Genomic DNA, 14,801 nt, shown 5'->3' on the forward strand with positions numbered 1-14,801 from the left:
TTCATGTGGGCAATGAATGTGGAGTCTGATTTTAGATATTGAAAATGAAATCTCTTAGGTCTGTTATGTGATTTTTTGTTTTCTTTTACTAGAACTTGTTGTAGATAAAATTTCACAATTCGTTATCTCTAATTTTGTTTCTCATGTTGCAATGATATGTGAGCATTTCTTTTGTTCTGATCAAAGTAGTGGTTTTTTTTTTTTTTTTTTTTATCACATCAACAACTAGTCTTTTTGTGAGTCGAACTCACAACCTCACACTTACAAAGGGGAGACTTATGCCACTAGATCAAAGTAGTGGTTTATTGAATATTTCTTTAAAATAGCAAAAATATGAACCAAATCCAATTTTGCTTCAGAAACGCAAGTGAAAAATTGAACTTTATCTAAGAAAAGAGCATACCATTTTGACCGTTGGAGAAATTTTCAAAATTCATTTTGAGTTTTGAGTTTATTTGAGTGAAGTAATACGATAAAAGTTAAATGGTACAAATGAAAAGGTACCTTTCCATTTGAAGGGTACATATACTTCTATATAAATGATTCATTATCTACAGAATGAGAGAATCCCAGATAGTCCCAAGAAGATCCAAACCTCCAATATTCACCAGTTTCATGTTATATTACACATAAAAAACTAGTTTCTAGGGCACAATTAGTTTCTAGTAACCTTGAACCATCTTGTAAACTTTTTTTTGAATGTAATTTAGGTTGGTTTTCTTGAGTGCAAATCGAAGACCAACAACAATATGTTGGACTTCATTGTATCCTAAAGACATTTTCCCTTTGCACGCTCGATACTGTCTTAAGGAAAGTATTGCTACAACGTTCCTTAGAAGCATAAACTCTCTCATGATTCATACCCACAATTATATTCTAACATTGACTCATTGGTCAATTTTCAAAAACTTTAATGAAGGATCCTCTCTCTTCCATATTTGTCCAGGCTGTAATTGACAACAATATGACACACCACTTGCGTTCTTTCTCCCATCTATTCTTTGATTTCCTCTTCATAATCTTTCTTTTTAACAAGCAAGCTAGCTTATTTTAAAACACGTTATCAGTACGACTCTCGTATAAACTCCCGGAGATTCAAGAGTCATATGGTGCAACTTCGTTCCTACTAACCAATATCTTCATCTAAGAGTTTAACTTGCTTGTTCTTAATTTCTATAGTATTCTCCAATATTTACTATGTCAACCCAAGAGGATATGCACAATTCCAATAATGCAATAATGCAATTGCATCTACAACATTCATTGTCCCAGTCAGCATCAATAATCATGATGTTCTAAGCACCTTGCTAGACAGACATATCAATGAGGTAAGTATTATATGATTGTCGGTGAGCTATGATATGTTGGTAAGTTTTAATTCCAACATTATAAAGGTTATGGGTTCGCTTCTCACTGATATATGTAAGGGTGGGGTGGGCAAAATTTTTTTTAAAAAAAATATTTTTATAAGTTTAAATGAGGTTGTTTTTATATCCTGCCTATGTGTGTTTGAATTCATTTATCAGGTACCCATGTTGAGTTGTGTAGTAAATAGGTCTTCTACATATTGGATATATTTTGTTATTTCTGCTGTATATATATATATATATATATTTTCACCCTATGAATGAACTAAGAGGTTAAGGCGGGACTTCCCTTAAGGTGTAAGTGCCCAACAGCTTTTGATACACTGACGAGTGTATACTTATTCGGTCAAATTCCTTCTTTCTTCATACCGAGAACCTTATCAAATGCTTCCTTGTGAAGTTAACATAGAGAAATCATTGCATTCCAGGAGACTTGATTATGTTCTGCCATGGTATTAAACATCCTACATGACTCTTCAATCTCTCCGAACTTGGCACATACATGTTAAGCAGAGATCTACTAACAAACCTCGATCTCACATTCAAAGCCTCTCACAACAATTCGAGCATGCATGCACCATGCATTTTTCCCAATTCAACACAATCTAGACCAATAGATGTCTGGATAATCGCGGCATATACAAATTTGTCAGGTAAAACTCCATTGTTCACCATCTCCCTAAACAACTCAAACCCATCAAACAACAAACCATTTTCTGTAGACCCCAAAATCATGATCGTCCATGAGAACATGTTTCTCTCATACATTTCATCAAACACCTTACGAGCTGTGCCAAATTCCGAGCATTTCGAATAGGCATGGACTACATGGTTCAACAATACGAGCAAGTCTTGCTCCGAAAGATTGGATTTTGGCGCGAACCCATAAAAAGATTTTACTTGTTTCACCGAAAGATTAAGCTGATAATCAAATCTGCACGGAAGAAGAAGAATAGAAAAGAAAAGGAGCGGTATTGAGTAATTCTTTATGGAAGTTGAGGTAGGCAGAAGCAAAGAATGAGCAGGTTGAGGAAAGCCAAAGTTTGAGGGTGCAGCAAAAACAAACGGAGCTCCGACAGTCGAACCAACCCAGAGCTGCTAATTCCAACACTCTAGTCACGTGCTCGCCGTAGAATGAACGCAACTCACTTGGCACTTTGGCAGATTTTGAAAAGATACTCTCTGATACAGAATCTGGTAATAAAATTACCTACCATATTTGAACCTATGCCGAACTTGTACCCCAAGAAAGAGGGCAATTATATAAGAATGATGGTGCTTGGATCAAAGACAGCGCTTTTGTTTGTTCAGTTTTCGATAGCTTCAGTATGGTTTTGAAGTTGTCCGTGAGGTTTCTCAAATTTGCAGCTGATGTTGAGGTGACGATGGTGAAGGTGGAAGTCTCTAAGTCTGATGAGGTAGTAAAACTACGGAAGAAGCTAGAGATGACGGGCTTCCCTCTCCCACAAGATTATATTTTTATGCACAAAATGTCCGTGATGTTCGAGACGACAACGTTTGAGTGGCACAATATGTTGGACGACGAACATCATACTATAGATGTTGTTTCAGTGCCGAAGCAACCATCAACTATGGGGGACTCTATCACGGCGCTGGTGTCCATCCGTGGGAGTAAGAGTATTTCACAAAGAGACTATGAAGCAACTCAAAAGTCAAGCACAATCGTACCTGACTCCTGCCGAAAGAAGGGGGGTTTTTGGTCATTGTTTCATCAACTAGCGACAACTAGTGGCCTGTGCTTTGCTAATTTGCAGAACAACAGGAAACTATCTACGTATCCTGCTATTAGCGACAATGATACTATTTACGTTGTTGATATGTTCAAAAACAATAAATTTAAGTTGAATGTCGGTGTCATTGTCGAGGGCGAGGAAATTATGGTGAAGCTGAATCCTTTCAAAGAGGTGAAGCAGCTATGGGCTGAGCTAAAGAAGAAAAAGAGGTTATGTCTCCCACAACAGAATTGCTTCATCATGGTCCTCAATAACTGTCATTATCTTATGGACGAGGAAGTGCAGTTTGCGTGGTACTTGATGTATCATCATGGTGAGGTGGATTTGAGATACAAAGATGGTGTAGTGCAAGTTGGCAGTAGTCATACAGTTAGAGTAAAAGTCTGTCCATATAATGAGATCCTGAACAACAACTCAGAGAGCCCAGCTTCTTTTTTCGCAGTTGGACGATAGCATTCAAACATAGTATTTATTTTGTAATCGAGATAAAGAATTCCATTTACTTATATGTCATACAAATAATCTCTGTATTTTGTGATCCAATTTTTAGCTACAATGAAATAATCTCCATCTTTTGTGAATTACTAGCTACATATGTAGATACAACGTTGCTTTTGTCCTATTTTTGTTGCTCGAACAAACATAATGGCTTCGCTTGTTTGCAACGGCGTGGTTTTGCTGTCGCCAAAAACTGGCCTTTCTTTTCAGCGGCGCGAAATCTCACCAGTGAAGCACGACCTGGTGGTGAAAGTGATGGGCCGGACTGGATCCATAGGTCAGGTGACCCACGGACTTCTCAACTTTCTTGATGAGCAGAACCGGTTCGTCATGAGGAACAGATGCGGAAGCCAGAGAAGCAGGTGTGGTCCTGGCTGTGGAGGAGTGTGGTGGGGATTGGGTCAGGTTTCGGCCTGGGACGGGTCGGTTCGAAGTCGGAGGCCGATTTGGGTGGAGTGAGTTTCGAAGGATTGAAATTTAGAGGAGGAGAGAAAGAAGTCATTGTTTTGGAAATAAAAAATCTGTTTTGGAGGATTGAAATCTGGGATGCATCTGGTTTGAGCTCGTGGAGTCGTGGAGATGGACGTAAAAAGTAAAAAAAAAAAATGTTGGTTGGTGCATGCACCCCGTCGGTGCATATAATCCTCTCTCTGATGCAGAATCTGGTAATAAAATTACCTACCATATTTGAACCAATCCGAACTTGTAATGTCAATTTAATTTGTATAGAAACTAGGATAATTTGCTTTCATATTAGGAATAAGTTTGCACCTAAAACAACTCAAGCGAATCATTAAGATTTTATTTCCTATAAATAGAGAGCTCCTAGCTTCTAGCTTCTTAAGTTACAGAGGAATCAACTCTAGCTCCTAGCTAGCTTCATTCTAATATGATGGAAAAACTTCCTAATGAATTAATCGAGAGGATAGGGAACTGCATGCATACTAAACTCGATGTTACTCGATTTCGTGCTATTTGTCAACAAATGCGATCGTCTATTCCTCCATATGAGACCAAGGTTCCCAGCAAAGTTCGCATTCAGGGTCAAGATTAGGTATACACATTCGTCAAGAGCATCGTGTATCATCTTGTACAACCAGCTTCAAAAGCTTCTAGTTCCAGTTCAATGGAATGGGTTGTTAAAGTCCGAGACGTTGAACCCGAAAATCGTTGTCTTTTGTTACATCCACTTTCCACCTCGTTGCCTTTAGAGCCGAATTCAGAGTCGTTTCCAGATGAATTAAACGTCTTGGAATTTCAGGTATTGGAATTAGCAAGATGTTATAGTCTGCGTAAATCCAATTCCAATGAGGCAGAACACAAGGTGGTCGTATCCTCGGATCCTCATTGGCATGCGCCCATGGTGATGGCTGAGGCAAAACTATACTACTGGGATTTCAGTACCGCTAGTGTTGAGATTCAAGAGTGCACCTTAGTACGGGATATACTCTTTGAACACCACGAATTCGAAGATGTTATTTTTCATAAGAGCAAGTTCTATGTTGTTGCCAAGAATGGTACTACTGTATCCATTGATTCATCCTTGAAGATGACACAGGTCGCGTATCCAACAACTTGTTCTTGCAGTAAGAAATTGGTGGAGTCATTGGGGGATCTACTTTTAGTTGTGAAATGTGCGAGGACTTTGAGGTGGAGATGTCCTCATAATCCAACTCATCATGGATGCAAGGTTTACAAGTTGAACGAACCTGAGAAGCAATGGGTTGAAATGAAAAGCTTGAATAAAAATCGAAGTTTGTTTGTGGGTGACTACACCAGCTTCTCTGCTTCTACTCTAGATATTCCCAGATGCTTGGGGAATCACATTTTTTTCTCATCAGATCCATACTTAGGGTTTCATCGATCCAAGATCAAGTTGTTCGTGAGGCTTCTCATGGATGCGGAGGTGGTAGTGGTGGAGGTGATAGTCAACGAACACGATGAGGTAGGCCGGGGATCTCAGGGAGCATCTACAGGTGGCAGACTTCCTTCTCCCTCCACATTATCTCTTTATGCATAAAATGTCTGTGATGTTCGAGAAAACTCCATTCAGCCGGCATGACGTTCTCGAAGGTCATACTATAGATGTAGTTCCGGTGCCGCAAGTGCTGGAACAAGAAAAAGATGTAAAGGTGTTGGTGACCTTCCGTGGAAGTAAAAATTACTCTGAGAAGGATTTTGACACGGGAAAAATAAGTCGTCTCTTACCCAATTCCTGGTTCAATTCCTGCGTACTGCGTATGCCTGGGGTGTTCCATGAACTAATGACATCTAGTGGTCCACAGTTTACTCACTTGGAGATCGAGAGGAGGTGTAATACGTACACTAACATATGCAGCGGTGATACAGTACAAATTGTTAGTTTTTCAGGACTAAAATCATTACGGTCGTTCAAGGTGAATGTGATTGTGGATAATAAGGGAACTGTGGTGGATATGAATCCTTTTGGTAAGGTGAAAAGGCTGAGGGAGGAGCTGAAGGAGAAGAAGCTACATCTCCCGCGACGGTATTACACTACTAGAAAAATAGGTACTTTCACACGGATGGATTCTGTGTGAATACATTGAAATACACACGGAAATCTGTGTGTATGGGCAGTTTCACACAGTACAGTCACGGATTCACAATTCGTATGTGTTGCGAGCGTTGCTAAACCATTTTCACACGGAAAGCTTGTCCGTGTGAGCTATATTAAGTGGGTCCCGTATGAATCCCAATTATATTAACTTCCAAATTTACAAACATTTAATTGAACTGTAGCATCAATGTTTCACACAGACAGCATCCTACACACAGATGATATAACCGTGGGTTTCTTTCCAAAAAAATTAAAAAAAAAATTCTATTAAATAAAATTATACAACAGAAAGTTTAAAGATACAACCCATCTTCAAAAGCTTAACTATATTCTTCAATATATACAATGGTAACTGCTGCACTAGATTAATAACTAGAAATTTTTAGACAAAAACATACAGAATCTAGATGTCATTAAACCAGGATCAAAACAACAAAAACATGATTAAGTTAAGAGCAACAAACATCATGATGAAGTTAGATTAACTATATTCTTCAATATATACAATGGTAACTGCTGCACTAGATTAATAACTCCTAGAAATTTTTAGACAAAAACATACAGAATCTAGATGTCATTAAACCAGGATCAAAACAACAAAAACATGATTAAGTTAAGAGCAACAAACATCATGATGAAGTTAAAGAGCAGCAAACATGGCTGAGCAAATCATGTCCTTGGCATTTCCATCAAGTCTTGCATTTTTTTCATGTTCTCCAGATATCATCTGTAGTTGATCAGCTCTTATCTTATCCAACTCTGCCTCACGTTGTTTTTCTCTCTCAGCAACTTCATTCCTTTCCCTTGCAGATTCAATTCTCAATCTTTCAACCTCCATCAATGCTCTTGCAGACACACTTTTTTGTTCCTCCACAGCAGCCCTTAGTTCCTCCACCTCTTTTGAAATCCCTTTATTTTCTGTATGGATAAAAGGAACATCAGCCCATTTATATCCCGTTCCCATTCCTCTAACTCGGTTCCTCCTCTCAACACCAAACACGTCAGCATATATATCTTCTACAACCTTAGAGGTTATTTCTATGTTTTGGTTAGCTTTCTCTGCTTCTTTTTGTTCAAAGATAAGCTACAACCATTGAATACAAACAATCATATTAAGCTGCAGCAATTTCAATTATAATGCAAATAATTGTAGTCAAATTTATAGTACTAACCACAGCTTGCGTTGATGCTTCATCAATGTACTCTGTTTTAGATCCCTTCTTTAGGTGGGTTATCTTGAATCTCTCTTTACGGTTAGGCGGTGCATCCTTTTTGTTTTCTACTTGCTGCCAAAATCAGTACTAGTTAAAAATAGGGTGTTGGTGCAATTAATGCAGATAGTTTATTATATAATTAACCACACACTTACATATAGAAATATATAATAAACTGGTTTTACAACTGAAAAATTTAGAATTATGAAATCAATTAGGCAGTGACAGTGACAACTCAAAAAAAAAAAAGAAAAAAAAAAAAGGCAGTTACCTGGGAATCAAATGCTTTCAAGTTCAGATATTTGATCTTCACAGTCCATTGTGGATGAGACACCTGATCCATAAATTTCAGCGGTATGTTTAATATCAATAATGGACATGTAAAAAGCAATCCTCTATATAAACAAAAAACATAGTAATACATTGAAACAAGAGTGATAAGAAACAATAGATAATAGCAATTTATTACCTTTTCGAAGTACAGTGAAGCCGTCATTCCAAAAACTTTTGGCTTCATACTAGAACTGTGATAAATTCCTGCACCCAAAGAGAAAATATTGCCAAGTTGGTCGACTACAAACGACATAACTATGCATATCTCTTAACAAATCACAACAAAGAAATGGGAGGAATACAGCAACGAAATCAACATTCATTATCTTTGTATAAGGGTGGCTTCCGGTAGCCTGATGACACTCATCCATAATCATCAAGCATACTGCTTCTATGGTCAAAAATGCCTTTCTTAAGGCATCCAAAAGAATCTGAGGCGTCATAATAGAAGTATGTCATGTGCCTTATGAATAGTAAGATATTTTGAGAAGCTAGTTCAAACAAATTACACTTGTTAAGACTTTAGGGCAAGTTCACCCGTTGGGTCACCAGGTCACGGTCACCAGGTCACCAGGGCAGGAAACTATTCACTGCCACTGGATCTTTGCTTCCACCCGTTGGGTCAGGGTCACCAGTCAGTTACTGTTCATCGAATATTTTATTAATTTTTTTTTAGAAAATGAGAAATGTATAATGTAAATAAATAGTATTGATAAACAATTTGGAAATCCAACCAAAGAAAATTTTATGGATAGAAAAATGATATATCCACCGACGAGTCTTTTTTTTTTTTTTTTTAATAACTCCATTGACATTAAGTCTTATGCACACAACCGACAATTTGTTTTTAAAAGAGTGAAAATCTACCGACACTTTTATCTGCATGAAAAATTTCAATAAATAGACATGATCTTTACACTACATCATTTTTGTGTGAGAGGTAAAATAGGAGGTGAGGTATTTATACTTTTCCCTAAATTTTTTTTTTGCCCCTTTTTTTTTATCCGCAAACCTAGTTCATAGTCCATAATTCCATAATTGTAAACTGTCATCCCATAATTAAACAAAACAACGGTCCAGATATGTGGACCTTACATTCAAATTCCAAAGGAGACCAATGGCTTCTTGCCACGTCGGCCCCCCACATGCTGCTACATGACAAAAACCTGCACTTCACGCGCATCTGGGTTTCCCAGCACTACGCTCCAAGCGAGTGAACCACATGCATTTGTCCTAGCGCGTCTGTCCTCTTCGGCCACGTTGGAGCCCTGGGTCACGCCCTCAGTCACCCTGCTGCCCGAGCTCGTGTCCTGGGCCACGCACTGTTCGATTGCCCAAGCCCGGTGGAAGCTTCAATAGTTAGATTTTGGTGACTTTGGTCACTTTTTGACGTGGAGCCCGGGCATAATCAAGCCCGGTGAACTTGCTCTTAATGGCTCTTTTCAAATGTGGTTCTCACTATGCTAAAAACAGAAGGGGAAATACAGATAAAAACTCAATAATCATGCAGAAAAACTAGAAACAAAAGGATTAACAAAATGAACTGTGATAAATTATACTACATGATTTCTGAACAAATTAAGTAATTTCTCATAACTAGCTAATAAGCAAAGTGAGCACGGATCAGCTTGTTACTTCGTCAGCAATAAAAAAGATGCCATCTTTCAAATCTCAACGGACTAAGAATGTTGCAGACAGTGCAAAGATAAGGAGCACTGACATATAAGCATGAACATCAACCTCATTAATCTAAACTACTGGTCAAGATTTTCAAAAGAAGTAAACTTACATCACGGGTTTTAAATTCCTTTTCCCAATGCTCCTTATCCCACGCAACAACCCCCTTGGCTCCATAATACTCCTCTTTAAAAGTAGTGTGTTCTTTAATAACCTCAAATTGCTGGCAATACCAAAAGCCATTCAGTTCAACAATCTTTGAGACAACCAATGATCCACATTACCAAAAGGGGAACAGAAAAGAGTACCTGACGAACAAGATGAACAGTTGGGGCCAAGAATATGATCAATTTGTTGTCACCAGATGACTTGATAGCTTGACCAATTTCATCAATGAGCATCACAGCTATGTGGATTAATACCATCTGCTGACAATGATCAAGTGATTAACACAACCCACAGAGCATCGTCCACAATGCTTTCATATTCATATTTGGAAGTCTGATCAATAATGATTCATATCAAGCATCAGAAGCACAACATTACAACACAGTATGTATATTATTCTCAGTCCAACAACACCCCACAAAACAAGTCTACGAACAAAGAAAAGTACATTTCAAAACTACCAACAGCCAATTAAAAAGTTTGAATTCATTAGGCTGCATCACATGAACTCCAAGCTATTGCATCACACAAACTCAATACATTGCTAGACTGATCAAAATATGGAAAATGTTATCCGCCTCTAGTATTTTCTTTTAACAGTTAGTAACAGCCTTCACTAATTTGTCCATTGCTTAACAAAAGGAACAGCCTTTCAGACTTTGTAATCATATACTACTTCATGACCATGATTTCAACCTACTATAGGTCCAAGCAATTAAAATTTCACACCTTACCTCAGCCAAAAAAGCAAATCACAACTTAAAATTTGAATCTGCGAGTAAAAAATAAAAGCCCAAAACAGAAACCAAGTAAAAAGAGATCGAGAACAGACCCAAGACATGGACTTTGAAGAATCAGAAATTGAACCCAGAAAGTTTTCTGCTTTGCTGCTTAAGGAAGAGACCAACCAAGAGTTTGAGGCTGTTTGTCTGAAAACCCAGAAAATCATGGAGATGTTTATGAGAGATAGATCGATTGAAAACCTAGAAAGTAAAAACCTAGACAACTTCTTACTGAGTTACAGTCGAGGAGAGCGAGGGCCGTCGACGCCTCGACGGTCGAAGAGAGGGGCTGAGAGGGGGAGGCCCATGGAGAGAGAAAGGAGAGACGGCGACAGCGGCTTCGGCTTCGGTTTCTCGACTCTCAGTAATTGGCAGATTCAGTGGATTTCAGAAGAGAGATGAGAGAAGGAGGAAGAGAGAGGTCAGAGGCGTAGAAGGAGGAAGAGGAGGTCGGTTGTTGGAGTGGTGTCGCGGTGGTTAGGTTTTGGGAATGAAAATTGACGGAGTGTGGGAAAACGGTACTCTGTGTATAAACTGAAAAGCAAAATTTGATAAGCTGAACGCTGATATTAGAATATTATGCTTTTACATTTTCACACGGAATACAGTGGGTAAATTAAAACTACACTTATTTGACATGACTAAAAGCTGGTGTTGGAATCTTATTATTCATATTTTTACACAGATATCCGTGTGAAGCAATATTTCACACGGAAAACAGTGTGAATTTTTAATTTACACTCTGACAAATTTAGAAGATTCTCTGAATTGTAATTTATTTCACACGGACTCCGTGTGTAAATTTGATTGAAAAATATTAGGTCCCAGTTTGAACCTTATGTAGCCACAATAGTCTGTGTGGAAAATATATACACACTGATTTCCGTGTGTACTATAGCACTTTATACACGGATAATTGTCCGTGTGAACCTCTGTGACAACACGATCCGTGTGAAAGGACCTGTTTTTCTAGTAGTGTTACTTCATCCTGCTCGTCCAAAATGCTCAATATCTTATGGACGAAGAAGTGGAATTTGGATATTACTTTACCCATGATGTACGATGAAGATGGCACGATCAAAGTTGGCAATACGATTACTGTTAATATAAAGGTTTGTCCATACGTGATAATCAATAAGAACAAGAGAAGAAGGTTACGTTACAGCCTGTAGGGTATCCTGGTATTGGGTGTTTAGAGGAATGTTGTAAGAGTCTGTAATCTGTATCAACATATGTCGATTATTATATTTTTGCTCATTCGTATAATAAAAATTTCTGCTTTCTTGGAGTATGTGTTAAATTGTTATTCTTGAGTCGATGGCAAAAGAATCAAATACGTATATATGTACTTTTTTGTTCAAATCGCAGGGAAAGAAAGAATGCTTCTCGTCATGCCTTTTTGTCTGTTAAGATTTGATTAGGCCGGTTACTGCTAGCTCTTGAACTTGCTTGGATGAACAACATGATAGACTTTGCCTTCCCATATATGTTACAGGTATTTCTTATTCATAAATTCAATTCTTGTTCTCTACTGTTTCTTGCAAGGCACTTTGTTTTTTTTTTTTTTTTTTTTTTGGTTTTAAAGGTGCTAATCAGTTGTCAGCTTTGTTCGTGGCACTTAAAACAATCCTCTACTGTTCTGCCGTTGCTGAAATTATGCAATGATTTCTTATGATTCTGTTTTGCAGTTTATCCGTGAATACACCGGTAAAGTGGATGAATTGGTGAAGGACAGAATTGAAGCTCAGAATGAGGTCAGGGTTAAGGAGAAGGAAGAGAAAGAAGTTATGGCACAGCAGGTACTCACTTTGAATTGCCCTTTTCCTGCTCCTTTAAAGAAGTGGGCTTTTCTGTATGCTTCCCTCTCCACTCTTCTTTCTTCCTTGATTTACACGATTTATTGCTCTGTTATAGCAGAACATGTATGCACAATTGTTGCCTCTTGCTTTGCCTGCTCCACTAATCCCTGGTATGGGAGGTATAGGAGGAGGGTATGGTCCTAGCTCCGCCGCCTATTGGAGGAATGGCAATGCCTCCGTTGCCATGGCATGCCACCAATGGGCAGTAGCTGCTGAGATGTGTTGAACGATTGTTGTAGAACTCGATGGTGAACTTGGCGTTATAGTCCGTAGAGCAACCTGTCTGATAGAACATTGCATTTTAGTGGAATTTTATGGGGCTTCCCTGCTCTTCTTTTTTGTTTTGTCGTCATTTGTTTTGATGGGTTGAAAGGGTGCAGTTTAAATAATCTTGTGTCAATAGGTTGTGTGGATAGGAAAGTCTTGTAATATTCTTTTGTCGCAGAGCGAGGCATTGTTTTTTTGGATGGTCAATGAGGGAGAGCTTTGAATTTTTAGATAGAATTTTCTCCGATGTATTAATTTGTTCTGTTTTTCAATCTTGCCTGAGTATAGTACAAAACAGTACACTGATGATTTTGGAATGCTTTTGTTCCACTATTCAATATATGTGCAAATTGATTTTACTACCGCCTTATACTCGTATACCTTATGCAGAACCATTCTTTTTGGGATTATAGTTGCATGGAAATTGGTCAAGTCAATCCTATGTTATGTAAATTATGAATTCTACCTATGTTATGTAAATTATGAATTCTGTCATAGAAATGAACTAGCTTCCTTACACGTACCATATTGCTAATATGGTATTTCCAGAATGTTTCGTATAAAAAAGGAACTCAGTCATCTCACAACTCATTTTTCTCTCCCACCATCTTTTATCTGCAATAATCGTTTTCTTTCCACTACATTTTCTTTTTTATTTTCTTTCAATAAAAAAAATTACTTTACACATGCAGAAGGTATGAATGCTAGTACTAATTAGTAAACCCAACCCGGGTTACAAATAATTAAATATGAAATTGCTATTATTAAAACGCTAATTATTATAAAAGAAGGCCAAAGAACTCGTGCATACTCTGTTATACACAAAATTGCAAGGATCAAATTGAAAGAGCAAAGGAATTCGAAAACCAGTTTACTGATGAAACTGAAGTCTGGAAGCACATCTCGTGACTCTCGTCGCAATGATATACAGACAGACTAGTTCTAGTAGTCCCGATCCCAATGACATCCCCAGAAAAGAAGCTCCATTTTTGTGGAAAATTCTACTGGGTAATGACAGAACCGCCTGAAATTCCTCCTCCTCTAAATCGAAGGAGATTATTTTCAAACTATATATAGGTGCAAGAAAATCCGCATGGGACTCGTTCATCGTCTCGTTTATACCCTAACCAATGTAGAGAACCGTTTAATAACTAATAAGCACCCCTTCCCTCTCAAGCTTACATGCTCGAGACCTTTAACTCTCCTCCATGAACCAGTTTTCAGTGTACAAACGGCAACTTTGGTCGTACGGGAACCTCTCGCCGATGTAGATTCACTGCCCACTATGACCTTGTAATCTTTGGTGGCGAAATCATAACCGAATCCATAAAACATAGAATCTGAAAAAGATGTAAGCTTAGGTAACATCTTGGTCTCCTAGTACAAGGGTTCCATAAGAGAAACAACCTGCTTGAGACTTGTAGACACATCAACCCATCGTAAGAACCCACGATTGCCATTTCACTACCACAAAGCCTAAGAGAAAATACGTCAGCAAAGAACCATCTTGGTACATGATATTATTAGGGTAAGTAATTAATCCTATTATAATCGGAATTCAAGGCTTTACTCTGATGATTGGATTGTTCAAGTGAGAAGACACTTCTCTACGTACATCCATTGGAATTTGATACCTACTTTTCTTTGGAATTTGATACCAGGAGCTCAAAACAAGGTCCATGCCAGTTACTGAAAAACCAACAAGGAGAATTACAGCTCAACCCAAATCCACATGATAGAGCAACAGACAAAAATGGGTCAGAGGGGTAGTCTTTCGGGATGAGATAAAATGACAAGGAAGCGATCGGCGACGTGTTTCTGGAAGTGTGAGGTTGTGAAACTTGGAACCTTGGGTCACCAAAACGAACACGTTTTAGAGAGAATGTGGAAATGAATTGTAGAGAGAGGGAAAAGATGTTTAGAGAGAAAAAAAATACATAAAGACGTAGTAGGACGAAATTATTATTCAAAAAAACAATTCTTAAGTTCACCCCTAGGGTGAACGAGCATATTCATCTCCATTATCGATTAAGGCATAATAACTTTATAATTTTCAAATCCGACCATTCATGTTGTATAACGTAATACAAATATTAACTCTGTAAAAAACCAATCAAATTGAAGATCTTTTAGTTATTCATTTTTATGAAATACATAGACGGTTCATCATAATAGTAGTAAGTGTTGTTAGAACCATCCATTTGTTTGATTCAATTAGATAATTAAATGATTTTTGATTCGATTGATTTTTTACAGAGATGATCTTTAAAGGCTTATTAAGATATGAACCGTTGGATTATAAAT

At 37.9% G+C, this 14,801-nt stretch overlaps 2 protein-coding genes and 1 pseudogene across 2 annotated transcripts; 2 read left to right on the forward strand and 1 right to left on the reverse strand.

Moving 5' to 3' along the window:
• The first annotated feature begins 4,745 nt into the window (after nucleotides 1–4,745).
• LOC133716905 (F-box protein At2g17036-like) lies at nucleotides 4,746–5,639 on the forward strand. The gene has a single exon (XM_062143545.1). The coding sequence runs from the start codon at nucleotides 4,746–4,748 to the stop codon at nucleotides 5,637–5,639; it is 894 nt and encodes a 297-aa protein (XP_061999529.1).
• A 3,655-nt stretch (nucleotides 5,640–9,294) lies between these two features.
• LOC133714230 (endoribonuclease Dicer homolog 3a-like) lies at nucleotides 9,295–10,495 on the reverse strand. Its single transcript, XM_062140316.1, has 3 exons — nucleotides 10,422–10,495; nucleotides 9,730–9,846; nucleotides 9,295–9,644 (listed from the first exon to the last, which is right to left on the reverse strand). The coding sequence occupies exons 1-3, from the start codon at nucleotides 10,428–10,430 to the stop codon at nucleotides 9,489–9,491; spliced, it is 282 nt and encodes a 93-aa protein (XP_061996300.1). The 5' UTR covers nucleotides 10,431–10,495; the 3' UTR covers nucleotides 9,295–9,488.
• Nucleotides 10,496–11,372: 877 nt separating this feature from the next.
• Nucleotides 11,373–12,446, forward strand: LOC133716906 (clathrin heavy chain 2-like; annotated as a pseudogene).
• Nucleotides 12,447–14,801: the final 2,355 nt, after the last annotated feature.

The sequence above is a fragment of the Rosa rugosa genome, chromosome 6 (genome assembly GCF_958449725.1).
Source record: "Rosa rugosa chromosome 6, drRosRugo1.1, whole genome shotgun sequence".
Taxonomy (NCBI): domain Eukaryota; kingdom Viridiplantae; phylum Streptophyta; class Magnoliopsida; order Rosales; family Rosaceae; genus Rosa; species Rosa rugosa.